At 38.9% G+C, this 27,823-nt stretch overlaps 1 protein-coding gene across 2 annotated transcripts in view; it reads left to right on the top strand.

The window, feature by feature from the left end:
* LOC126191321 (serine protease svh-1-like) overlaps positions 1-27,823 on the top strand; it is a 457,777-nt gene that overhangs the window by 267,086 nt on the left and 162,868 nt on the right. For both annotated transcript variants that reach the window (XM_049932162.1, XM_049932154.1), the window contains exon 12: positions 9,444-9,570. In XM_049932162.1, coding sequence (XP_049788119.1) covers positions 9,444-9,570 — 127 coding nt within the window. The remainder of the gene's footprint in view (positions 1-9,443; positions 9,571-27,823) is intronic.

Raw genomic sequence — 27,823 nt, 5'->3', positions numbered from 1 at the left:
TGTTAACATTACACAGAGATATGATCTAATAGAACAGTCTATTGTGAACTTGAAGTACATAAAATAAATGCTAGGCTTAAAACAATATGTAGTAAATGTCACAATGTGTCTCTCGTAAATTTCGCCAATCTAGAAAGTGTCCTGCACACAGCTAACGGTATGTGCATGGATAAATGATTTAAAAAGATTATCAGTAAATTAATTTTGAGAAAATTAGATGAAATTGTAGAGAAACTGGTATAAATAAGTGCATTCCCATGGAATGGCAGAAACCACCCATATACGATATGCCAAACTAACAGCCAAGGCTGGAAATCTAAAGAAACTTTTAAAACTGGTTGGCAAGATTGGTATCCCTAAATGACCCTGTACAGTCCAGCAGCTGAAACTCAGCCTTAAAATCATGTCGTAGAATTTCTTAGTCTCAAAAATAAGTAAACTGTTCGGAGTGACACCTCCAACCTGTGTTCAGCAAATCGCACTTAGATTCAGATAAATTTAACAAAATTTTAAAAGTCCTAGAAATAAGCACAATGAGTTGGATACCATTGCAGGGATTGATGTTTTAGTCATAAGTGAACATTCGTATACAGATGAGTTCATTACTGTATGTCAGCTCCTCTTCTTTTGCTCTGCCTTCAGCAGGAAAGAGAAACACATCTGCACCTGTGTGATTTTAAATGACATTGCTGTGTGAAGGTCAAGCAAGTGCCACAATGGAGAGGAGTAATGTGGGAGAAGTATGTTTTGTAACAGTTGTGTACCCTCACTGCAGGTAGTTAGCTTTCTAATTTGAGAAGGAGTGGTTGGTAGCACTTGCAATGCATCACATCACGAATTCCTTCTTCATTCATTCTAACACACACACACACACACACACACACACACACACACACACACACAAACTAAGTATCATCATTTTAAAAGGTGGGGTGGGGGGGCAACAGATGGCAAGGGGGGGGGGGGGGCAGGGGTACTAGCTAATGTCTGATGACACTCAGGGGTAATGGTTTCAGAAAGATTGGAGAAACCACTGCCATAGACAGTAAATAAAGCAATAAAAGTGGCTGGTTTCACATGATACTAATTGGAGATATAAACATTGACTTGCTGTCTACTGACACCAGCTCGAAAAAACTGATGCTAATAGTAGTTAAGTTTAACTTAACTTTTCTGATAAATGAGCCCACAAGAGAGGTCAATAGGATCAAATCAATATTATAACTAACATGTCCCACTTTACTTACAATGCATCAGTTCTGAAGCTTGCCATTTCTGACCATCATGCTGCACAGATACTGATAGAACCTGAAAGTCTTCACATCAGAACCAAAAAGAAACCATCCACAATGACAATTTTGAAGATCTTAACAGAAAAGCTTGCAAAGGATGAAAAAAACTGCATTACTTTCAGTGAATTTGCATCAAATTTTTATTATTGCTTCAATGTCTCATGCCCAGAAATGACCATGAAGTGAAAACAGCAACAGAAAATCTTTGACTTTTCCTTTGTGCAGTACTAAAGAATAGAAATAGTAATAGACTAAAGGTAAAACTTAAGAACTGACATGATTATTACAAAGATGGGCTGTCAGAAAGTAAAAGTAAATATGTTCTCACACCTTTAAGCAACTGTACTAATACTGGATTAGCTGTTTAGAAAATTGTAAGAACAAATCAACTAGTGATCATACTGTCAACAGTAAAGAGATTATCATTCAATGCTAATATCAGATCACACATATTTTTAGTGAGTACTTTTCTACTATTGGAAAATCTATCAATGACAATTTCAACAACCTTCAGCCTATATATTTAGCATTCCAGTCAACCTGGCCGCAAATAACAGAAAGGAAATAAAATGCATAGTATGGTCAGTAAAAATTGCAGCAAGCTATGTTGCATTGTCCATCAATGCATTAAAAATGTTTGTGGACAACATATCTGAGGCCATGGTGACAGCAGTAAATGAGGTAATTGTATCAGGTAGTTTCCCAGACAATCTAAAGATAGCTCAAATAACTTCAATTTAGGAGAAATGTGATAAATCTTGGAAACTACCAACCCATCTCAATCTTACCTGCATTTTCTAAGGTAATTGAGAATGCTTTTTTTTTTTTTTTTTTTTTTCCTCTCTCTCTAGACTAATGACGTTCCCGAGTCAACACAATGCAATAATTGAAAATCAGAATTGCTTTATGAAAAACAAGTCAGCTTTAGTGGCCAGAGCACAATTAATAGGTGAAATAATAAGTGCCACAGAGAACAATTAGTATATTACTGGAGTGTTCCTTGACCTAGAAAAAGCTTTTGATTGTATCAACATCACCATATTACTTGACAAGCTGCAGAATCTGGGTATTTGAGGAACTGGCTGTGAGTTAATAAAACCCTAATGAACAACTATTTCTGTTGTTTGAAACAAACAGTGATGATATCAGATATGGAGTGCCTCAAGGTTCCATGTTGGGACCCCTTCTTTTCTTGATTTCTGTTAATGACATGCAGATGATACATCAACTATGACAATCTGGATGTGCTGTGCAACAGTGTAACAAATGAAATGCTGAGTTTTTCATTGAAAGCCATCTAAATGTAAGTGCTTCAAAGAGAGAAATAATAGAATATAACACCAAGAAATAAATGGAATTTTGCATGAAATCATCCATAGGAAATGACATTTTAAAAAAGGAAAAATGGATAAAATTCTGGGAACTCAACATCCAGGACACTCTCAGATGAAACATGCATATAGATTCCATAGCCTGTGTGCTGTCTAGAAACATTTTGCCATAAACATGATTTGCTAATATTTCAAGTATATGTGTGTACTAAAATCTGATTTTCATACTTAAACTATGTGACAGAAATATAGGGTACAACAACACAAAGCAACTGAACCACATGTGGAAATGGATGGAAGAGTGCACAAATTGATGGAACCCAACAGTAAGTGGAGTAAGATGGTCCACTATGGAATGATTAAGGCTAAGAAGAGAAGCTTGATGGAAAGTATCATGAGATCAATAATGAAGGAAAGGAAATTTAGAATGTACTGAAAATCAAGAAGCTACAGAAGGAATATTTTGAAGAATTACTAAACCTTAATTGACAATATTATGAAAAGGATAGATTGCTACTCGCCATGTAGTGGACATGTTGAGTTGCAGATAGGCACAACAAAAATACTGCTGTTGGCTGTCAGCAGCCAGAGACTGTGGTCATGTCTGTGTGAATTGCATTTGGATGTGTGTGTTTGTGTACTGTCTAATTCCAGGGAAGGCCATTTTGGCTGAAAGCTTACTTGTTTGATAGTCTTTTTGTTGTGCCTATCTGTGACTCAACATCTTCGCTATATGGTGAGCAGCAAATATCACTTTCATAATATTGTCATTATTCTGTCCTGGAATTTCCATCATTTGATTAAACCCTAATGGAAATATGGAAGATGAAAATGAGAAGAGGGAGTGATAAAGACCATGAAAAGAGGAAAAGCACATAGACTGGATGAAGTTAGTATAAAGACAGTGGGAGAAACTGGCATTGTTGGAGTGACAAGGCTCTACTGGGTCATAAGAATAGTATGGAAAGAAGGAAAGACACCTGAAGACTGGAAAAAGGGAATCATAGTGCCAATTTTTAAGAAGGTTTGCAGTAAAATATGTCTAAGTTATAGCAGAGTTACTTTGATGAAGCATGTTACCAAGGTGTTTGAGAATATTCTAGAAAAGAGAATGTGGAAGAGGGTAGAAGGAGGACTGAGAGAGGAACAATATTGGCTTAGACCAGGAAGATTAATAGTGGATCTGATTTTTAGTGTAAGACAACTGCAAGAGAGATACCATGAATATGGTAAGGACTTTGTAGTGGTGTTCACAGAATTTGAGGCGGCATGTGATAGAGTTAAAAGAAGCAAGATCTGAAAAACCCTTCAGAAAATGGGAATAGGATGGCTGACTAGAAGAAGAATGAAGAAAATATCTCAAGGAAGTGTGAGTTGTGTAAAAGTGGGAGGAAAGAAGATCAACTGGTTTGAACAGAAGAATAAACTGAAGGAAGGAAGGAAGTGTACTTCACTGAGACTTTTGTCATCATTATGGATGAGACAATGACAGGAATGGCAGCACCAATAGAAGATGAAGATGCGAACACAATAGTGTTTGCAGATGATTTAACAGTGTGGGGATATGGAGAAGGAGAGGTACAAGAAAGGCTAAATGTATGGGAGGGAGTGGTGGGACTGATGGATTGAAATTTAATGCAAGGAAATGTAAAGTGATGATGACAGTGAGGAATAAGAAGAGATTAGTAACAGATGTTAGTTTTAGGGGACAAGTACTAAAAAAAGTGAAATGCTTCAAATTCATGGGAAACATAATAGAAGATCACTGGAGGGAAATAAGGAGATTAGTAAAAAGGGATTCCTGCAGTGCAAGGATTCTTGTTTAGAACAAGGACATGCGATTCTGCAGCATTCAGTTGTTATACTGAGAGTACTCACATATGCATCAGGAAAGTGATAACAAAATAAAAGGTGGGTGAGTAGGATACAGGCTTGCAAAATGAAATTTCAGAGAAGCAGAATAAAACTTACTAGAATGGATAGAGTAAGAAATAAGAAGGTGAGAGAAAGAATAAAAGAGATATCCACACAAGAGACTATAGAAATGACACGATTAAGATTGTATAGGCCTGTTAAAAGAATGGGAGTGAGCAGCATAGAAGATAGGTGCATGAAATGACAATAGGAGACAAAAGATCCAGAGGAAGACTGAGATGCAGGTGGATCACTGGACTGAAGGAACATGTGATGAAGAGAGAAGACTGGGATGGAGTAAAGAGAGAAATGTGTGGGAGGATAGGAAAAGATGGAGAGCTCATGTACTAAACAGACCTAGCCAGACGATGACTCAGTCTGGCCTCGGCAGCCAGAGACAGCAGTTATGTCTGTATCAGTTGCGTTAGCATGAATAGGTGTGTGTGTTTTGCCTAATTCAGAATAATGCTTTTTGGCTGAAAGCTTACTTCTTTGACAGTCTTTTGTTTTCCCTGTCTGTGACTCAGTATCTTCACTATATGGTGGCTAGCAATATATTCTTCTCATAATATTGTTTTTATCATGTCTGGAAGGTATACTGTAGGGGTAAGACATACATAATGACCCCCCCCCCCTCATCCTGCCCCCACACTGAGGGATGAGATGAGATGAGAGGAGAGGAGAGGAGAGTGACAGATCAGTGAATTGTAAATTACTGACTATGTATTACAATGATAAGCATTTTGAAGCTTGTGCTACAGGATTAGAAACTCTTAGAAAGTGAACTGCAATGATTACAATACACATGCCTCAAGCTGATAGTTTGTAGTTATTCATGAAACACTTTCATGCATTTTTAAATTTTTCACTTCTAAACAGAATAAGATAAAGTTAACTGACGTATTTATTTTAAATTTTTTATAGCACATCTGATCTAGAGCTGCTTGAGTGAGTGCCAGTGAGAACCAACACCACTGGTACTTACACTGTCTAGTCACATTAATGTGGCCACCATTCAAAATTCTGAATAATCATTTTCTGCAGCGGCCACTATGGGATGTGCAGGGAGAAAGTTAGTGAGGTTCTGAAAGATGATTACAGGGATGTGGAGCCACACTGACTCCAGTGCTTTGGCCAGCTACACTAGGTTTCTTGATTAAGGATCCATGGCGCAAACAACTCAATCAAAGTGGTTCCACACATTCTTGGTTGGCTTTAATTTTGGGGAGTTCGGTGACCTGTGTGGTATGGTATCCTTATCCTGGTGCTCTTTTAACTATGCACGTACACTGCAGGCTGTGTGACACATTGTGTTGTCCTGCTGGTAGATGCCATTGTTCAGAGGAAGAACAAACTGCAGGTGGAGTTGAACATGGCCCCCTTGGATGGAAGCATACTTGTGTTGATCCATTGTGCCTGCCAGAATGATGAGATCACTCAGAAAATGCCACAAAACATTCCCCAGACCATAATACATTGCTGGCCGGTGTGGCCGTGCGGTTCTAGGCACTTCAGTCTGGAACCACTTGACCGCTATGGTCACAGGTTCGAATCCTGCCTCTGGCATGGATGTGTGTGATGTCCTTAGGTTAGTTAGGTTTAAGTAGTTCTAAGTTCTAGGGGACTGATGACCACAGATGTTAAGTCTCATAGTGCTCAGAGCCATTTGAACCATAATACATCCAGGATATTTGCTTACGTATTTTTCATGTTATACACGACAATGGCCATCTGTCTGATGGAACATAAAACGTGATTCATCTGAAAAGGCCACCTGTCACCGCTCAGTGGACATCCTTTGCAGTATTGGTGAGTAAATTCCAGCTTTCATTGCCACTGAACAGCAGTCAGCAAGGGTGCATGAAACAGGTGCCTGCTGCTGAGACCACTAAGGGGCGATGTTCATCGAACTGCCATTGGAAGGAGACACTATTGGTAGCCCCTCGGTTCATCTAGGTCTTCAGTAGCTCAGCAGTTGCACATCTGTTTGCCCATACATATCTTCATAACCGTCATTTGCTCCTATCATCTTTGGCCCGTGGTGTACCATAGTGGCCTCGACGTTGGTTTTGGATGGTGTCATTTTACGATGCAGTATATACTTCAACCACGACATCATGTGAACAATAATATTATCTTGGAACTGTTCCATTTGGTCCATGTCCGCATAGAAAAACAGTAATATCAGAAATTGAGTCCGCCTTGATGCAGAACACCTTGTTATTTGTTTATTTCTTTATTATCCCAAACTAGTTTCGGTGACAAATAACACCATCAGTGGGGTTTTTAATCTTATTTATTGTACCCAACACATGTGAACAGCAAGATGGCGTAATATTCTGGATCAGAAACAAAGTGAAAAAGTTTTGATTTTCTGTGTATAAAAGCAGCCACATACCACCCAACGAACAAGACATGATGTTCGCTAAGTAAAATGACGGCTACAGAAAAAAAGAGCACAGAAAATATGTCGCAAACAGCGCCAATATCTGCTTAAAATGTGCTGTAACATACAATAAATAAGGTTAAAAAAAACACTAATGATGGTGGTATTTGTCGCCGAAACTAGTTTGGGATAATACAGAAATAAACAAATAACAAAGTGTTTTGCATCAAGGCGGACTCAATTTCTGATATTACTGTTTATCATGTGAACAGTTTACACACTTAGCCATTTTGGAAGTGCTTCCATCCTTCACCTGAAACCCAATGACAGTGCCATTTTGGAGTCAGTTAAATTGCTGTTTCTGCATGATGACAACTGCACTGTTTTTCATGTCCACCTGATACACTTTATATACCCTCCAATTCTAGTGCTGCCACCTGCCACCTATGGGTGGTTACTACACTTGATGTTGCACATAAGTGGTGGTCACATTAATGTGACTGGACCATCTATTATGTTTATAGGTACATTAAGTCTGTAAGTCATTGTGTAAACCCTATAGTTGATGATATCGCGGATAATGATGCTGAAGTTTACAATGGTGTATAATATAAGTAATAGCAGAAAATAATGAGGGTAATAAATGAAAAAGTAATTGAGGGATTCAAAGACTATTTGAGAACTACAGCCTAGAAAAACTTACACAGCATACCGAGTACAGTTTAAAAATATAATGTATTTTGTAACATAGTCACAGACTGCTGAGAAAAAAGTTGTCACAAAAAAATTGATCTTTATAATTAGATTAAATGCCATATAGACTAGATGCTTGAAACAATTACATGGATCATTTTAATTGCCTTCATCCCAGCATCAAGTTTACAAAAAAGGTCAAAGATTATTGAAAGCTTCCATCTCTAGACGAATTGGTGTACAGAAAGGATGATGGGACTGTGGGACACAGTGTTCATAGAAAACAATCATGTACAGTCTAGTCATGCACGGGGATCCTGAGGACATTAGCAATGAGGGCTTATGAGATCTCCCATGTAAACCTTCACACAGGAGCTAGATCACATTAAGCTCATGTTCAGGGAGAATGACTACATTGAAAAACAGATCTGTCATGCTTTGAAGTTTGTACTGTCACTGCAACCAGTAAATATGTGTATTGGTTGCTATCCAATCATATGCGGGGGGTGTATCTTCAAAGATTGGAAGGACTTGAAAGAGATATAGCATAACAGCGCTCCTTGGTTTGGTTAAAGACAATTCAGAGGAGAGGAAGTCCAGTGTTTACAAAATCCCTTGCTATCGTGGGAAAATGTATATTTGGCAGAAAATTCATACAATTCAGGACAGATGTGTTGAGCACCATCATCACGCACAGTTACTACAACCTGAGAAATCTGCAGTGGGAGAGCACTGTGTAATCAAGGGACACAGGATTATATATGATGGGAAATGGATAGTAGCCCTTTTGTCTTTGTATTTGTATATGTCTTAAAGGAATCAATCAAAATCAGACTGGCAGACTATTTAAAGACAGAGAGAAGAGCTACTTTTAAGGGGAAAAATGAGGAATCCTGTATATCTGGCATTAAGTAACAGTGGTATTTGACTCAGGCAGCAGAATATTTTAATCCAGATACATGGGTATAGTAGTTCATCATTTCTACTAGTTCTCACCACAGGCATGATGCACCTTACTTGTGTTAAAGGCCAGCAGCAACAAATTCTGGCACACACAGACACTGTTGGTTTTCCATGGCATATGAAATGACTGCTGCGTGAGGTAGGAACAAGTTCCATTGAGATTAAGAAGCGCTGTTCTCACCTGAAGGTGACAGCCAGATAGACCACTTGAACATTGTTTCTAGATAACTATGTGATCTGGCTGCAGTCCTGAAAAGAATATCATCAGTTAATACACTGAAAAAGTTTATGCAGTCATATCAGATTTATTTATTTATTTACGATAGGGTGTCCAGGGTGGTTAAATTAGCAAAATTTTGGGAAGAATTACAAGGTTTTGGTGCAGTAAACTGGAAGGGGGAAAGGGGGGGGGGTCAGTTGGTGGAGGTTATGAGAAGGATTCAGTGATGGACCTAGGTTATTGAGCATGCATTGAAGGGCATGTTGTACTTTTGAATAGGATCTTTGCAGTCACCCAGTCATTTTCTACTTAGCTCCTCACCACATTAACCTATCGTCCCCTCCCCAATATCTCCATCTATAACATGTTACTTATCACACTAGTAATAGAATGAATTTTCTCAAGTTCTGTATGCCTATGCCCATCTTTTGTTGTACTACACTCTGTCAACCCTTTCGTCTCCCATTTACCCTTCCCTTCCCCCCCCCCCCCCACCTCTTTCCCATCACACCATTGTGTGTGTGTGTGTGTGTGTGTGTGTGTGTGTGTGTGTGTGTGTGTGTGCGTGCATGCACTTGAGTGCCATTTCTTTCTCTTGTGATGTCACTTAAATACCATTTCATAGATTTTCCATATTTCTGTAGGTTTGTGATGGGAAAAATGACTGTGGTGATGGATCAGATGAAAGGAACTGTTCCACAATAATAGTTGATCACAAAATTCGTCTGGCTGGTGGGAATCTATCTAATGAAGGACGTGTTGAAATGAAAGGTATGTGAAAATTTCTTTAATGATGGTTGTTGTGGTTCTCCTCTTCACAACATGATGTTTTTAGATGGGATATAAAATTATGGAAAGCAGCATATGACACATTAGTTGTAATACTGCTGTTTAGTTCCAAATGTTTCAGTTCATGACAAGAGAACGTGAGGCATCTTTCTGATGTCCCTTCCTTAAAGCAGAGACACTAAGCTTAGCAGCTTTTATGTGCTATTCTAGAAAAATGTGCTCTGTGCTAAAATTGGGTACAACTCTATTTCTTCTCTCTCACTGTCATCAACTTCTACATTTCTACTCCTAGAGCCACTGTACAGTTGAATATTCCTGGTGCATTAAAATTGTATGCCACGAGACAATGGAAAATTGTACTGAAATGCAGGAGGATCTGCAGCGAATTGACGCATGGTGCAGGGAATGGCAACTGAATCTCAATGTAGACAAGTGTAATGTGCTGCGGATACACAGAAAGATAGATCCTTTATCATTTAGCTACAAAATAGCAGGTCAGCAACTGGAAGCAGTTAATACCATAAATTATCTGGGAGTACGCATTAGGAGTGATTTAAAATGGAATGATCATATAATGTTGATTGTCGGTAAAGCAGATGCCAGACTGAGATTCATTGGAAGAATCCTAAGGAAATGCAATCCGAAAACAAAGGAAGTAGGTTACAGTACGCTTGTTCGCCCACTGCTTGAATACTGCTCAGCAGTGTGGGATCCGTACCAGATAGGGTTGATAAAAGACATAGAGAAGATCCAACGGAGAGCAGCGCGCTTCGTTACAGGATCATTTAGTAATCGCGAAAGCGTTACGGAGATGATAGATAAACTCCAGTGGAAGACTCTGCAGGAGAGACGCTCAGTAGCTCGGTACGGGCTTTTGTCAAAGTTTCGAGAACATACCTTCACCGAAGAGTCAAGCAGTATATTGCTCCCTCCTACGTATATCTCGCGAAGAGACCATGAGGATAAAATCAGAGAGATTAGAGCCCACACAGAGGCATACCGACAATCCTTCTTTCCACGAACAATACGAGATTGGAATAGAAGGGAGAACCGATAGAGGTACTGAAGGTACCCTCCGCCACACACCGTCAGGTGGCTTGCGGAGTATGGATGTAGATGTAGATGTAGATGTAGACTCAAAAGTGAGCTACCTGGGCACACCCAGCCCTCACAGGTTTGGTTCTGCTATTACTTTTTTCCTCATTGTACAGTTCATGGCAGAAGCAATATTAAACTCTTCACACTTTCATTGCAATTGCTTAATGCTGAACACTTACATTTAAAACACTTGACATAAAAATCGTGTCAGTGGTGGTAAGTTAAAAGACTGACATCAGGATGTAAATACCAAATGACATAAATAATTTATTTTATTTATTTGAAAAAGAAATAAAAATAAAAATAAAAATAAAACCCTTATAACTGTTGCGTCATGAAAATAACATTTTCTTGCTCTGTGCAAAATATATGATGCATGGGCTATATGTGTCAGGTTAAAACATTGTAGTGGATCCAGATCCATGCCATTTGTGGGCAGTGTGCTACCAGTTGCAGCTTTCTACTGTGTCTCACAAACTTTCAGCTTATTAGACACTTTTCCCTTTCCTTCTGTACTCTGCAGAGGCTTTCCTATAGTGCTGTAAGACTAGCATTTCCAAGAGAGTGGTGAGTTTGGCTAGCTTTAGCCCCAGAGCTTTTGCTGAGATTGAGTTGAGGATAGGCTAAGGCTAGTTAAAGCTTTAAGTTGATCCATTAGATGCACTTGAATAGTGTACATGGTAGCAGACTGCCCAATAAGGGTATGGATGTAGGTTCAAATCCTGGCGCAGTGTACAGTTTTCCAACACGCCATGTACTCTGCAAAGAACAAGAAGAAATCATTGTCAGCAAAAATCCTAATGCTGTCTGTAGGTCCAGGTTTCCTCTACATTCTTTCTGTCACAGGTGTCTATCTGACAATCTGGTGGGAGTGTATCTGCATAATAAGGATGGGACAGGAAAGTAAGGCTTTGAGACAGTCTGTGAGCTGTGCTCAGATGGAAAAACTGGTGGTGTGCTGCCCATGGATGGCAGGAATCTGATTTGAATTTCAGCTAGGTCCATGAGTTTCAAGTTGTCACATACATGTTAAGACGTTATTAACTTCTTATGTTCCCTCCAATACTTCCATCCCAGCTTCAGTAGTGAACTTGTAAGCCTTGATGCTATCATGAGTCTATGACAAAATAGTAATAGCACTCTTAATACACTCAATATTAAGTAGCTGCTACTTGGATTGATCAGCTCTGTAATATTTTAAATGTAATTCTTTATCCAAATTCAGACATCAGTCCACGTCCTAAACAATGCATTTCATGCAGCTTCAAGTGAGACTTTACAGTTTGTACTTATTATATTAAGTTATACTACATACTCTACATTTCAGTACTGTTACAGTCAAAAATAACTCTTGAGATTACATATATACTATGATGAAGATTTGTGACAGTTTGACATCACATGTTAAAATCATATGTTGAAAGAGTGCTACAACCATGATTCCCATCTTTTGCAGGCAGCACAATGTGTACAAACCTCACAGACAGACTTAACTTCTACTTGTTTACCTACTTACCTTCCAAGCTCCACAGACACTCCTCTGTTATGCCCAGGACTAGCACTTCTATGAGAAAGGAGACAGTTGAAAGTTCAGCCTAACCATAGCACTAAGTGTGTTATTGAGTGACATTTTTCTATTGTTTGGCAGGGTATTTGTTCTGATAATACTTATAACAAAATAAAATTATATCCCACTGGATACAGAAGGCAGCAGTCAAGGTGTGAGTGCAAGCAAATTGATGAATATTATTATTGAACACTTTGTTATCCTACTAACATCATCAGCAGTCAAACTGGTTATTTTGAAATTTTGTCAGTTTATAACAACAATGTTATAAACATAATACTTTTAAATGTTGTGACTTTTATTTCCTTTCAGCAGAGACTGCACTGCAAGAATAACAGAACTGTAGCTATGCTTATTGCTTTTATTTCTCCCTGTATACCTAGATCTGCAGCAGCTTTATGTTTCTTTATGTATCTGTATAATCTTAGAGATCATCAAATAGACAGTTGTGTTGTATGTGACTGTGATATGGAGCTGCAATGTATGGTGTAGCTTTTGATGTGATTATTGAATCTTTTTACACTTGAATTGCTTGGCTGTGGGTAATCCATGATACAGATATTGTCATGCCATAATCATGATCAAGTTCAAATCTGAAAGCAGGGTCATGGATGAACTACAGCATTTAGCACTGGAAAACATGCTTATTACAAACACCAATGTACAGCCAGAACAGAACTGAATTCCTGGACTGAGAGGACTGCTATTTGTACAGACATAAAATATTCCACGAGATACAAACATTACAAAAACAAGAAAGTTTGATAACTTTCCATAAACGATAAACACTAAATAACAAATAATTTATGGTAATTGGGTTTGAACTGGCAACTCACAGCTTACCAACCAGTGATGCTGACTGATGCTGTGCCACATTGCATGCAACACATGATGATGATGATGATGATGATGTTTGGTTTGTGGGGCGCTCAACTGCGTGGTTATCAGCGCCCGTACAATTTCCCAACCTTTGCTCAGTCCAATTTCGCCACTTTCCTGGATGATGATGAAGTGATGAGGACAACACAAACACCCAGTCATCTCGAGGCAGGTGAAAATCCCTGACCCCGCTGGGAATCGAACCCGGGACCCCGTGCTCGGGAAGCGAGAACGCTACCGCGAGGCCACGAGCGGCGGACATATGCAACACAGATCACAACATTGTTCTGTCTTCTGGAGAAAAGCAACATGCTTTCTGAAAAGTTCTCATTGGTCCTTTGTCACTGACAGCTCTTACTTTGCAGTTGTATTGTACCATCCTCTTCACTATGATGACTGTCAGAGGTAGCACCACCCCCTCCCCTACCAAGTGAGTCTTCAATTTCCTGTAGCCCCTATTGTCAGTCTTTGCCTCAGGACTGTAGCAGGGGTTCATATGGAAGATACAGTATCTCCATTCTTTTGTCTTCTTGATGAACAATTGTAATACTTGACTTCATGTGTGACATCCAGTAAGCAAGAAACAATAGATATGGCCCAAAATAATGCTATAGTAACTTTTCCAATAGTCCCACTTTCCACACAGGCATGGAAATTCATACCAAGTCTCCCAGGCTGTACGACACTGGTTACAGCTTGTCATTATATTGCTCTCAGTGCTTCTCCCAGGTGTCCAGCACCCACATGTAAATTAGCTGTCTTCCTTCTTTGGGCTCCTCTGGTTGAAATGGGAACAGTGTATCCATTATCATTTTGGCTACATGACCATGGAGCACAAAGAAGAGTGTGAAACCTGTAATGGCTTTCGTGCTGTGTTACATACAAGTGTCACAATGGCCAGTTCACACTGGTATCCCAATCTCTCTGTTCAACATCATTGTACTTCAAGAGCATATCTGCCAACGTTTTACTGAAGTGTTCTGTAAGGCCATTCATCTGTGGGTGGCAGTCATCATTATGTGGGTGATGCTGCAGCATGTAATTACTCTGATACCATTCTTGACTGGAAAGCTATTCCACTGTCAGAGAACATCACATGAGGTACTCTGGACTTCAGAATTGTCTCTTCTATAAGGAATTTCAAAAATTCCTGAGCTTCAGCAGTCACTACAGCTTCGGTGGTAGCATGATGGGTGAGGTAGTTAGTACAGACTATTATCTATTGATTACTATTTGTCGAGTTTGGGAATTTCACGATTCGGATTTAGTGGAATTGTACTGTTATAAGTGGAATTGGAACAAAATGCCCTGGAGGTAACTGCGGGACATGCTTCCATCGCTGGCATTCCTTGCAGTGGCTGACATTTGAGCAGTGTGTAATGGATGAATAGAATCCCGGGTGACCATATGTTGACATGTCACGGAAAACTTTGGTATAGCTGGCTGTAGATGAGCTGGGACGATGAGAAATCCATTTCCACCCCATTAGATCATAGTTCCTCATATACAATATTCTGTTTGTTAATTGGAATCTCCTATGGTTGGGTCCCTCTCTTTCAGAACAGAACTGAACTCCTGGATGGAGAGTACATATATACATACATTTCATAATGATGTGGAACGTGTCACTTTAACATAAGTTTTCTTTACACAAATTAATTAATTATTTCTTTTATTTTTTACTCTACTTCATATCTAAGAATTTATCTATTGAGTAGAAGGAGCTTTTAAATGTTGGTTGGCTATCTGTCAGACTTTTAATACTACATGGCAAATGACCAAAGATTTTTGTGGCAGCATAATTCACCCCTTTCTGTTTCATAGTGAGATTTAATCCAGTATTGTGACTATCATCCTTTCTTCTATTGTTGTAGCTATGCACTTTGCTGTTATTTTTGAATTGGGATGGGTTATTAATGACAAATTTCATAAGTGAAAATATGTATTGCGAAGATACTGTGAATATCTTGAGTTCCTTAAATAAATGTCTGCAAGGTGATCTTCGGTGGGCTCCAGCTATTATTATGATTACATGTTTTTGTGCAATGAATACTTTCTCTGTTAATGATGAATTGCCCCAAAATATGATGGCATATGGAAGCGATGGATGAAAATAGATATAGTAGGCTAATTTACTGATATATTTATCACCAAACTTTGCAATAACCCTAATAGCCTAAGTAGCTGAACCTAACCATTTCAGCAGATCATAGATGTGTTTCTTCCAATTCAATTTCTCCTCAATGCACACACCCAGAAATATTGAGTATTCTAATTTAGCAACCGGCTTCCATTCATAGTCTATGTTTATCAATGGTGTTATGCCATTTACTGAACGGAATTGTATGAACTGTGTTTTCTCAAAATTTAGTGAGAGTCCGTTTGCAGAGAACTACTTAATAATTTTCTGAAATTCATTATTTGCAATTTTCTCAGCTGATTCTTGCTTCTTGAGTGTGATTACTATCCTTGTATCATCAGCAAAAAGAATGAACTTTGCATCTTCATGAATATAGAGTGGCAAGTCATTAATATATATTAAGAACAATAAGGGACCCAAGACTGAACCCTGTGGGACACAATTCTTGATACCTTCTGTTGTGACTCGCCGATTATTCAAAGTGCCGCCGCGCAATTACGCACGTCCTCTACGTGCGGCGCTGGCTGCCAGCCAGGCAGCAGCTGCGCCACCTAAGCGGCCAGCCGAGCAGCGGCCGCTAGACTGAGACTCAGTGTTTGTGATCGAATGCCGACTTGTACACAGGTCAACTTACTCAGTGACTTATATGTGTTGTTGTGTTGTCCGAATTATGTGTTAAATTTAAAGATATAAAACCTCCCCAGTTAGAGGACTCTGTTGGTTTTTATTATAGACTATCTGTAGTGTTAATTTCAACCTTCTGCATTCTTCCAGTTAAGTATGAATTAAACCACTTGTGCACTGTCCCACTCATACCACAATACTTAAGCTTATCTAGAAGAATTTCATGATTCACACAATCAAAAGCCTTTGAGAGATCACAAAATATCCCAATGGGTGATGTTCGGTTATTCATTGCATTTAATATTTGATCGGTGAAAGCATATACAGCATTTTCTGTTGAAAAGCCTTTCTGAAAACCAGATTGACATTTTGTTAGTAATTCATTTTTGGAAATATGTGATGCTACTCTTGAATACATTACTTTTTCAAGAATTTTGGATAAAGCTGTCAGAAGTGATATTGGGTGGTAGTTGTTAGCATCAGATCTATCCCCTTTTTTATGCAATGGTTTAACAGTAGCATATTTCAGTCTATCTGGAAAAATTTCCTGTTTCAGTGAGCTACTACATATGTGGCTGAGAATCCTACTTATTTGTTGGGAACAAGAATTTAGCGTTCTGTTGGAAATGCCATCAGTTCCATGTGAGCTTTTACTTTTGAGTGAATTTATTATTTTCCTAATTTCAGTAGGTGAGGTGGGTTGAATTTCAATTTTATCAAATTGCTTAGGTACTGCCTCTTCCATATACTTCCTTGCATTTTCTAATGAATAGCTGGAACCTATTTTCTCTACAACACTTAAAAAATGATTATTAAAAATGTTTTCTACCTCTGACTTCTTGTTAACAAACTTTTCATTGTGTTTGATAGAAATACAGTCTTCCTGTGCTCTCAGTTGCCCTGTTTCTCTTTTCACAATATTCCAAATTGTTTTAATTTTATTATCAGATGTGCTTATCTCAAACATAATGCACATACTTCTGAACTTTTTAATAACTTTTCTTAGTACAGTGCAGTAGTTTTCATAATGTTTCATTGTTTCGGAATCATTACTCCTCCTAGCTGTAAGATACATTTCCCTTTTCTTTTTACAAGATATTTTTTCCCTTTAGTAAGACATGGCGTTTTACATGGTTTCTTACAATTATATTTCACTGTTTTCTCAGGAAAACTGTTTTCAAATATACTTACAAAGGTATCATGAAATAGGTTAAATTTTAAATTAGCATCATGTTCCCTGTACACCTCATCCCAGTCTAACTGTTGCAAGATGTCCCTAATATTTTGAAGTGTTAAATCGTTAATGGAACACACTATTTTGGAGTACTGTTTTGCATTACTGTATGGAGCTATATCATATACTGTAACTAGCTGTGCATCGTGATCAGACAGACAATTCATAACAGGAAAAGTTTTTGTTTGATTGAATTAATCTTGGTCTATGAAAACATTATCTATCAGTGTGCTGCTTTCCTGTACCACCCGAGTAGGAAAATCAAAATCAATAACTGATGTCAAATTGAAAGAACCAAGTAATACTTCAAGGTCAAGCTTTCTATCTGACTCTTTTAGAAAATCTACGTTGAAATCCCCACAAACAGTAATTTGCTTTCCTTTGTCCGACAGGTAACACAACAAATAATCCACGTTTTTCAAAAATAGTTGAAAATTTCCCAATGGGTACCTATACATGGCTACAAGTATAAAAGTGCCTTTATTTAGTTTAAGCTCACATGCACATGCTTCTATGTGTTGCTTTATGCAAAAATTTTTAGTTTCCAAATTTTTCACACTGTGAGTGATTTTAACATATATGGCAACTCATCCTCTCTCCATAGTGTCTCTACTTACATGTGCTGAAAGCTTATATCCACCTACATTTACCTCTTCCATACCTGTGACTATATGATGTTCAGACAGGCATAGTACATCTATTCCACCCTCAGTTTACAAATCTTCTATACAAACAAGAAGCTCATCTGCTTGGTATTTTAATCCCCTGATATACTGTTGCAATATATTAACAATATTTTTTACTGTGCTTTTATGTGAATCTTGTGACACCTTACATTATTTTTCACTGTACTGTTATGAAAATCTTGTGATATTTTCATGTCACTAGTACCTGCTTGTCTGAACTTTTCATTAAGCTTAATTTCAAACAGTGTAGGATGACTGGATACTGATCTTAGCCTAAAAAAGTACTTCCAAGAGTTTCAGTGCCCCGCCCCCCTAAAGATTTTGCTACCATCCCAGCCAGTTTACCCTTCCCTTTCCTATTGAGATGCTGCTTACTGAAACATCAAGTATTCCAGAATATACTAACATTACAAACATAAGGAATTTCAAAAATCACTTTACAAAGATAATAAATTTCAAAAGTCTTCCAGAAATTATCAATATTAACCAACAAATAATTGCAGGTGGGTGAGTTTAACCTTTCAGAAATGATAAATATTAACTAACAAATAATTGCTAGTGGTTGAATTTAGACTGTCAACTCACAGCACACCAGCATGTGATGCTAACACCTGTACTACATTGCATGCAGTGCAATTCATGGTCCTTAAATTGTTGGACAAAGTAATTATGGAATATTTAGGACATGTGCAGTGAGTGTCAGAGCAATAGTCCAGAGTAATGAAACTGAAAAATAAGTAGGAACTAGTAACTTTGATTATGTTCCAGACAGTGCTGAATCAAGTCAGAGTAGGAGAAGTTATACCAAGGACTATTGCAATTGTAAGAGAGATATTTCTACCAAAGCCAGCACATCATTCGGCTTGGGAACTTTGCCAACAGATTGATTCAAATTTGGTGGAATTGCGCTGCTATAGACAGAAGTGGAACCAAATGCCATGGAGGTAACTGCAGCACATGCTTCCATTGCTGGCATTCCTTACAGTGGCTGACATATGAGTAGTGTTTAATGAATGAGTAGAATCCCGGATGACCAGATGTGACGTGTCATGGAAAAACATCAGGATAGCGGGCTGTATATGAGCTGGGACAATGAGAAACCATTTCTACCCTGTTAGATCATAGTTCCTGTTATACAATATCCCATTTATTAATTGGAATCTCCTTTGGTTGGGTCTTTCTCTTTCAGAACATAACTGAACTCCTGGACGGAGACAGTAGATGACAAGGTAAGTGTTTTGTGGGCTGTTCAGAATTTGGAGAAAACTGTACAGAATGAAAGATTTTGGATCATATCATAAATATACTTAGACGTTTACAGAACCAAAGTGACATGAAAATTCACAGCACTGTTAATGCTTGGTTGCTGTTTGTAAATGACACAAGATTAAAACACATAAAACTGTGAGTTGACACACACACACACACACACATATGCAACTTGATCTAGATACTTTCATTGCAGTTTTATATAAAAACACATTTTTTGTGCCAAGGAAATTGATATTGACAACTTGCGGTCAGAAACCTAGGGACCACAGTTCTTCCATGATACTCTGTTGAGAAATGCATCTAAATCCATTAAAACAATGGAAACTCCAAGTTTGTTAATAATTGTAATATTAATTTTTACTGTGGGCATGCAGCTTTACTGTATGGTTAAATGATGATGGCGTCCTCTTGGGTAAAATATTCCAAAGGTAAAATAGTCCCCCATTCAGATCTCCAGGCGGGAACTACTCCAGGACATTGTTATCAGGAGAAAGAAAACTGGCATTCTATGGATTGGAATGTGGAATGTCAGATCCCTTAATCGGGCAGGTAGGATAGAAAGTTTAAAAAGGGAAATGGATAGGTTAAAGTTAGCTATAGTGGGAATTAGTGAAGTTCGGTGGCAGGAGGAACAAGACTTTTGGTCAGGTGAATACAGGGTTATAAATACAAACCCAAATAGGAGTAATGCAGGAGTAGGTTTAATAATGAACAGGAAAATAGGAGTGCGGGTAAGCTACTACAAACAGCATAGTGAACGCATTATTGTGGCCGAGATAGACACGAAGCCCACGCCTACTACAGTAGTATAAGTTTATATGCCAACTAGCTCTGCAGATGATGAAGAGATTGATGAAATGTATGATGAGATAAAAGAAATTATTCAGATAGTGAAGGGAGACGAAAATTTAATAGTGACTGGAGCTCGAATAGTACGAAAAGGAAGAGAAGGAAAAGTAGTAGGTGAATATGGATTGGGAGTAAGGAATGAAAGAGGAAGCCGCTGGTAGAATTTTGCACATAGCATAACTTAATCATAGCTAACACTTGGTTCAAGAATCATAAAAGAAGGTTGTATACATGAAAGAAGGCTGGAGATAATGGAAGGTTTCAGATAGATTATATAATGGTAAGACAGAGCTTTAGGAGCCAGGTTTTAAATTGTACGACATTTCCAGGGGCAGATGTGGACTCTGACCGCAATCTATTGGTTATGAACTGTAGATTAAAACTGAAGAAACTGCAAAAAGGTGGGAATTTAAGGAGATGGGACCTGGATAAACTGACAGAACCAGAGGTTGTAGAGAGTTTCAGGGAGAGCATTAGGGAATGATTGACAAGAATGGGAGAAAGAAATTCAGTAGAAGAAGAATGGGTAGCTTTGAGAGATGAAAGTGTGATACTGCCTACAGGAAAATTAAAGAGACCTTTGGAGAGAAGAGAGCCACTTGTATAAATATCAAGAGCTCAGATGGAAACCCAGTTCTAAGCAAAGAAGGGAAAGCAGAAAGGTGGAAGGAGTATATAGAGGGTCTATAATAGGGCGATGTACTTGAGGACAATATTATGGAAATGGAAGAGGATGTAGATGAAGATGAAATGGGAGATACGATACTGTGTGAAGAGTTTGACAGAGCACTGAAAGACCTGAGTCGAAACAAGGCCCCGGAAGTAGACAAAATTCCATTAGAACTACTGACAGCCTTGAGAGAGTCAGGCCTAACAAAACTCTTACCATCTAGTGAGCAAGATGTATGAGTCAGGCGAAATACCCTCAGACTTCAAGAAGAATATAATAATTCCAATCCCAAAGAAAGCAGGTGTTGACAGATGTGAAAATACCGAACTATCAGTTTAATAGGTTTTCAGAAATTACTGCAACCAGTCGCCTTTTATGTAGATGTATTTTATTTAACCATGACCGGTTTCGAGCTGCCTAGCAACTCATCATCAGATGGTATATACATTTAGTGCTTTTTTGTACCCATTGTGTGGGTGGTTGAGTATCTGTGGAGATAAATCTTTCTGCAGGTATATATATCTCTTTTAGGACGTATTTTTGAAACCATTGTGTCTTGTTTTTCACAATTACACAAGTTAAAACTTTCACTAGATGTGGCTAAGTGTGTTCAGCGATGTTTACGAAAAACAAGATATATGTTTCCAACAGTGCCTCATAAAAGTAATATACATCTAGTGAAAGTTTTAACTTGTGTAATTGTGAAAAACAAGACACAATGGTTTCAAAAATACGTCCTAAAAGAGATATATATACCTGCAGAAAGATTTATCTCCACAGATACTCAACCACCCACACAATGGGTACAAAAAAGCACTAAATGTATATACCATCTGATGATGAGTTGCTAGGCAGCTCGAAACCGGTCATGGTTAAATAAAATACATCTACATAAAAGGCGACTGGTTGCAGTAATTTCTGAAAACCTTTTCACACCACAGTCGCAGTGTTCCACATCCACAATGGATAAAAGTCTTATCAGTTTAATAAGTCATGGCTGCAAAATACTAACACAAATTCTTTACAGACAAGTGGAGAAACTGGTAGAAGCCGATCTGGGGGAAGATCAGTTTGGATTCTGTGGAAATGTTGGAACACCTGAGGCAATATTGACCCTATGACTTATCTTAGAAAGTAGATTAAGGAAAGGCAAACCTACGTTTCTAGCATTTGTAAACTCAGAGAAAGCAGAGATCTCTGCCCAAACTCTTTGCCTTTACAAATGTCTGCTTGTGTCTGTGTATATGCGGATGGATATGTGTGTGTGTGCGAGTGTATACCTGTCCTTTCTTCCCCCTAAGGTAAGTCTTTCCACTCCCGGGACTGGAATGACTCCTTACCCTCTCCCTTAAAACCCAAATCCTTTCGTCTTTCCATCTCCTTCCCTCTTTCCTGACGAGGCAACCGTTGGTTGCGAAAGCTAGAATTTTGTGTGTCTATCGACCTGCCAGCGCTTTTGTTTGGTAAGTCTCATCATCTTTCTTTTTAGATATATTTTTTCCACGTGGAATGTTTATATATATATATATATATATATATATATATATATATATATATATATATATATATATATATATATAGAGGGATCTGGATTGGAATGACTCCTTACCCTCTCCCTTAAAACCCAAATCCTTTCGTCTTTCCCTCTCCTTCCCTCTTTCCTGATGAGGCAACCGTTGGTTGCGAAAGCTTGAATTTTGAGTGTATGTTTGTCTATCGACCTGCCAGCGCTTTTGTTTGGTAAGTCTCATCATCTTTTATATATATATATATATATATATATATATTTAAAAAGAAAGATGATGAGACTTACCCAACAAAAGCGCTGGCAGGTCAATAGACACACAAATAAACACAAACATACACACAAAACTCTAGCTTTCGCAACCAACGGTTGCCTCGTCAGGAAAGAGGGAAGGAGAAGGAAAGACAAAAGGATATGGGTTTTAAGGGAGAGGGTAAGGAGTCATTCCAATCCCGGGAGCGGAAAGACTTACCTTAGGGGGAAAAAAGGACAGGTATACACTCGCACACACACACATATCCATCCATACATACAAGACCACGTGGAATGTTTCCCTCTATTATATTCATATATATATATATATATATATATATATATATATATATATATATATATATATATATAAAATATAGAGGGAAACATTCCACGTGGGAAAAATATATCTAAAAAGAAAGATGATGAGACTTACCAAACAAAAGTGCTGGCAGGTCGATAGACACACAAACATACACACAAAATTCTAGCTTTTGCAACCAACAGTTGCCTCGTCAGGAAAGAGGGAAGGAGAGGGAAGGAGTGGAATGACTCCTTACCCTCTCCCTTAAAACCCAAATCCTTTTGTCTTTCCCTCTCCTTCCCTCTTTCCTGACGAGGCAACCGTTGGTTGCGAAAGCTATACAGATATCTAATCAGAAACATTTTACAATTCATTTTGGTCATCTGATGACTTTACAAGACAATAAATGACAGGATCATCTGCAAACAATCTAAGATAGCTACTCAGATTGTCTCCTATATTGTTAATATAGATCAGGAGCAATAGAGGGCCTATAAAACTTCCTTGGTGAATACCAGATATTACTTCAGTTTTACCCTATGACTTTCCATCTATTACTATGAACTGTGAACTTTCTGACAGGAAATCATGAACTCAGTCACACAACTAAGGCAATATTTTTTGGGCATGCAGTTTGGTTAGGAGATGCTTGTGAGGAACAGTGTTGAAAGCCTTCTGGGAATCTAAAAATGCAGAATCAATTTTACATCCCCTTTTTATAGCACTCAGTATTTCATGAGTATAAAGAGTTAGTTGTGTTTCACTAGAACGATATTTTCTGAATCCTTGCCACCTATGTGTCAATAAATCATTTTATTTGAGTTACTTCATAATATCTGAACACAGTATATGTTCCAAAATCCTACTGCAAATCGACATTAGTGATATGGGCCTGTAATTCAGTGGATTACTCCTCCTTCTCTTTTTGGATATGGGTGTGACTCGAACAATTTTCCAATCTTTAGGTACAGATCTTTCTGTGAGTGAGTGGTTGTATATAATTGCCAAATATGGAGCTATTGTAACAGCATACTCTGAAAGGAACCTGACTGGTATACAATGTGGATTGTGACTTAAACTACTTTGCTACGCCGAGGACATCTACTTCTGTGTTTCTCATCCTGGCAGTTGTTCTTGACTGGAATTCAGGAATATTTACTTTGTCTTCTTTGGTGAAGGAGTTTCAGAAAATTATGTTTAATAACTCTGCTTTAGTGGCACTTTCATCAGTGACTTCACTGTTGTTTGTTATAATGCAGTGAAGGTGTTGATTACGACTTGCCACTGGTGTGCTTTAGATATGACCAAAATCTCTTTGGGTTTTCTGCCAGATCTCAAGACAGAGTTTCATTGTGGAAATTATTAAAAGCATTTTACATTGAAGTATGCACTATATTTTGATCTTGGGGATTTTGCATTCTTTTAAATTTGGCATGCTTTTTTTTTGTTGCTTCTGCAACAGTGATCCAACCCATTTTCTCTACCATGGGGGATCAGTACCATCACTTATTAATTTATGTGGTATATATCTCTGAACTGCCGTCAATACTATCAGTTTGAAATCATTCCATATCTTTTCTATGCTTACATGATCAGATCAGAAGGAGTATCTTAAAAAGGCATTAAGAGCATTTTTATCAGCTTTTTTAAATAGATATAGTTTGTGTTTCTTTTTTATGGTTGTAAGTATTACAGTATTCGGCTTAGCAGCAACTGCCTTGTAGTTGCTAATCCCCGTAGTCATCATGATACTCCCTATTTGTCCAGAATTATTTATTGCCAAGATGACAAATATGCTTTCACAACCATTTATGCTTTGAGTGGGCTTATGAACTATTTGTTCAAAATAATTTTCTGAGAAAGTACTCAGTACAATTTTAGATGACATTTTATGCCTGCCACTGGCTTTAAATGTATAATTTTTCCAGCATATCAAGGTGTAATGGGTCACCCTCCTCCAACATTACCTTTTTCTTTTACGGAAATAACCAATACCGCATATACTCTCGAATCTGGTATAGGTGAACATTCTCGGCTGTTTAACTGAATGATTTTGTATATGATGTATTATATTTCAGGCTAAAATGTATAAAAAGAAATTAACATGTTACAATCGATATGTACTAACAGTTATAATTGCTCTTCTTTTAAAAATATTTGAAATTATGAAATTTCTGGCATACTTAAAATTCATATTATTAATTGCAAAATCTAACATTAGTTATTAAATTTATTTCTGAACTCATTTATAAAATAATGATATATTGTAGCGAAGATTCTTCTTTGGTTAAGAAAGTTTGTAAACTACTTGCTTTGTAAACTCTTTGGAATATTGTGAGTACTGTAGAATGTTAGGAGTAGTGAGCATGCCTCTGATGGAAGTAGACAAATTTCTAATCTTGTCAACAACAATGTGAATTCATGTTCTGAAGTGGAATTGTAAAGTCGGTGTGATATAAAAGAATGGGATAAAATAAAAAGATATTCATAACAACAGGCAAATCTTCATCAGTTATTCAACAAGAACCCACAACGTTATAAAAATTACAGCCTCAAGAATTTGCCCTAGACACTAGACTTGGATGCCCTTTCCATGGTTTCCTGAAACACAGCCCCCCGCTACCCGTGTAGCCACTCCTGACCTATTAAGCAGAACCTGGAAACCCACCACCCGATGGCACAAGTCAAGAAACGCAAGCCTACACAGTCACAGAACTGCCTGTGCCTCTGATTCAGACCATCCACTCAGCTCTGCACCAAAGGACCACAGTTTGTTCTATCGACAATGCTGCAGATGGTGAGCTTAATCTCACAAGCAAGACTGGCAGTCTTTACCATTTCCACTAGCCGCTCGAAACCAGAGAGAATCTCCTCCGATCCAAAGTGACACAGGTCATTGTTGCTGACATGAGCCACCACCTACAGTTGGCTGTATCATGACCTCTTCATGGCATCCAGAAGCACCCGTTCCACATCCAGAATGACTCCCCCCCCCCCTCCCCCTCCAGCAAGCACACAGAATGCACACTGGTTTCCTTCACCACTTTGACAGTCATGTTCATAAGGGGCCCTGTTAGGTGTGAAACATTGGCACTCCCAACTATCAGCAAACCCACTGTCTGTGAATGCCCAGACCTTGCAGGCCAAGAAGTTTCCTCTGAAAATGAGTGGATGACTGTATCCAACTTAGAGACTTCATCAGCTACAGATAATGCTCGAAACCTGTTGGTCAAATGAACTGGGGAGGCCTTAGGATTGGCCCCTCGTAAAGTCTTTCACTGCCTGCCAGGCTTTGGAATGATCTCCCACTTGACCACGGGTGAGGGGTCAACTTCAGTGCAGGCAGTACCCGGGGTGGCCACAGCAGTGGACCAATCAGGAGACATGTGGGATGTGCTCAAAATCCCTCGCATACCCATGTCTAACCCCCCACAGTTTTGCCCCTTGGCAGCAGCCTCCAGCTGTGTGATGGAAGCCAACACAGGCTGGAGCTGTGAATGAAGGGTCATCAACTCAGCTCACATCTGTACACAGTGATCACAGTTCCTATCCATTACTGAAGTCGCTCCTGTTTGAAGCTCGTAAAAATATGTGACAAATGAATGGTGGACTTGGCTTATCAGCAACCGGAATATGAGGTGCTCTGTCATGGACAGTGTTTATAACACTGAGCTACACTAACCAAAACAAACAAAAGCCTGTAGGATACAAAGGCATGACGAGAGGTAGTTGAAACCATTGTGGAGAACGTAATTCAGTTGTTCCAGTCCCGGTTGGTACTGAGTTACGAGGGGGACACTCCTCTGTGGCTGGATGGTGAGACTTTGGGAGGTGGTGGGAGCCTGGAAAGATAATGCATGGGATATTTGTTTTTGTACAAAGCTGGGAGGATAATTATAGTCTGTGAAGACTTCAGTGAGACCCTTGATATATTTCGAGATGGACTGCTCATCACTGCCGATGCAATGACCACAGGTGGCTAGGCTGTATGGTAGAGACTTCTTGGTACGGGACAGGTAGCAGCTGTCAAAGTGGGGTTATTGCTGGTGGCTAGTGGGTTTGATATGGACAGGTAGAGTAGGACCAGGTGAAGCAAATGGGGGAGAAGCTGTTGAGGTTCTGGAGGAATGTGGATAGGGTGTCCTCACCCTCGATCCAGATCACAAATATGTCATCAATGAATCTGATCCAGGTGAGGGGTTTAGGATGCTGTGTGGTTAGGAAAGATTCCTCTAGATGGCCCATGAATAGGTTGACATAGGATGGTACTGTGTGGGTGCCCATTGCCATCCCCAGATTTGTTTTTAGGTAACGCCTTCAAAGGAGAAGTGATTGCAGGTGAGGATATAGTTGGTCATGGTGTCTAGGAAGGATGTCGTTACTTTAGAATCCATCGGCCATTGGGAGAGGTAGTGTTCAATAATGGTAAGGCCATGGGCATCATGGATGTTAGTGTAAAGGGAGGTGGCATAATTGGTGACCAGCAGGGCACCGTTTGGTAAAGGGATGGGAACTGTGGAGAGTTGGTGGAGGAAATGGTTAGTTTCTTTAATATAGGAGGTCATAGATTGAATGTGTTGGTCTATGAGAGGAGAGATTCTCTCAGTGGGGGGCACAGTAACCGGTCATAATGGGGTGTCCTGAGTGGTTGGGTGTATGGACTTCAGCATCTAGAAGGTAGGAGTGCGGGGAGTTGTAGGGGCGAGCAAAGAGATGGACTCTGGTGAGGGGTTCTGGGATGGGCCTAAGGATTTGAGGAGTGACTGGAGATCCTGCTGGATTTTTGGGATGGAGTCACTGGCAAGGTTTGTAGGTTGATGTATCTACCCTGCTATATAAACTATACCAACCATTTCCCCATCGACTCTCCACTGTTCCTGTGACTTTACCACTCTGTGACCTGCTCATCATTATTAATGCCACCTCCTTTTACTATTACTGAAAGCTACCTTTCCCAATGCCCAATGGATTCCAAACCAACAACCTTCCTCCTAGTTGCCATGACCAACTCTATCCTCACCCGCAATTACTTCTCCTTTGAAGGCATTGCTTAAAAACCAACTTGGGGTATGTCTATGGGCACCCATGTGACACTATCCTATGCTAAGCTATTCCTGGGCAATCTAGAGGAATCC

Source organism: Schistocerca cancellata, chromosome 1, assembly GCF_023864275.1.
Source record: "Schistocerca cancellata isolate TAMUIC-IGC-003103 chromosome 1, iqSchCanc2.1, whole genome shotgun sequence".
In the NCBI taxonomy this organism is placed as follows: domain Eukaryota; kingdom Metazoa; phylum Arthropoda; class Insecta; order Orthoptera; family Acrididae; genus Schistocerca; species Schistocerca cancellata.
The sequence above is the reverse complement of the archived record's forward strand: the minus strand, read 5'-3'. Positions and strand labels throughout refer to the sequence as shown.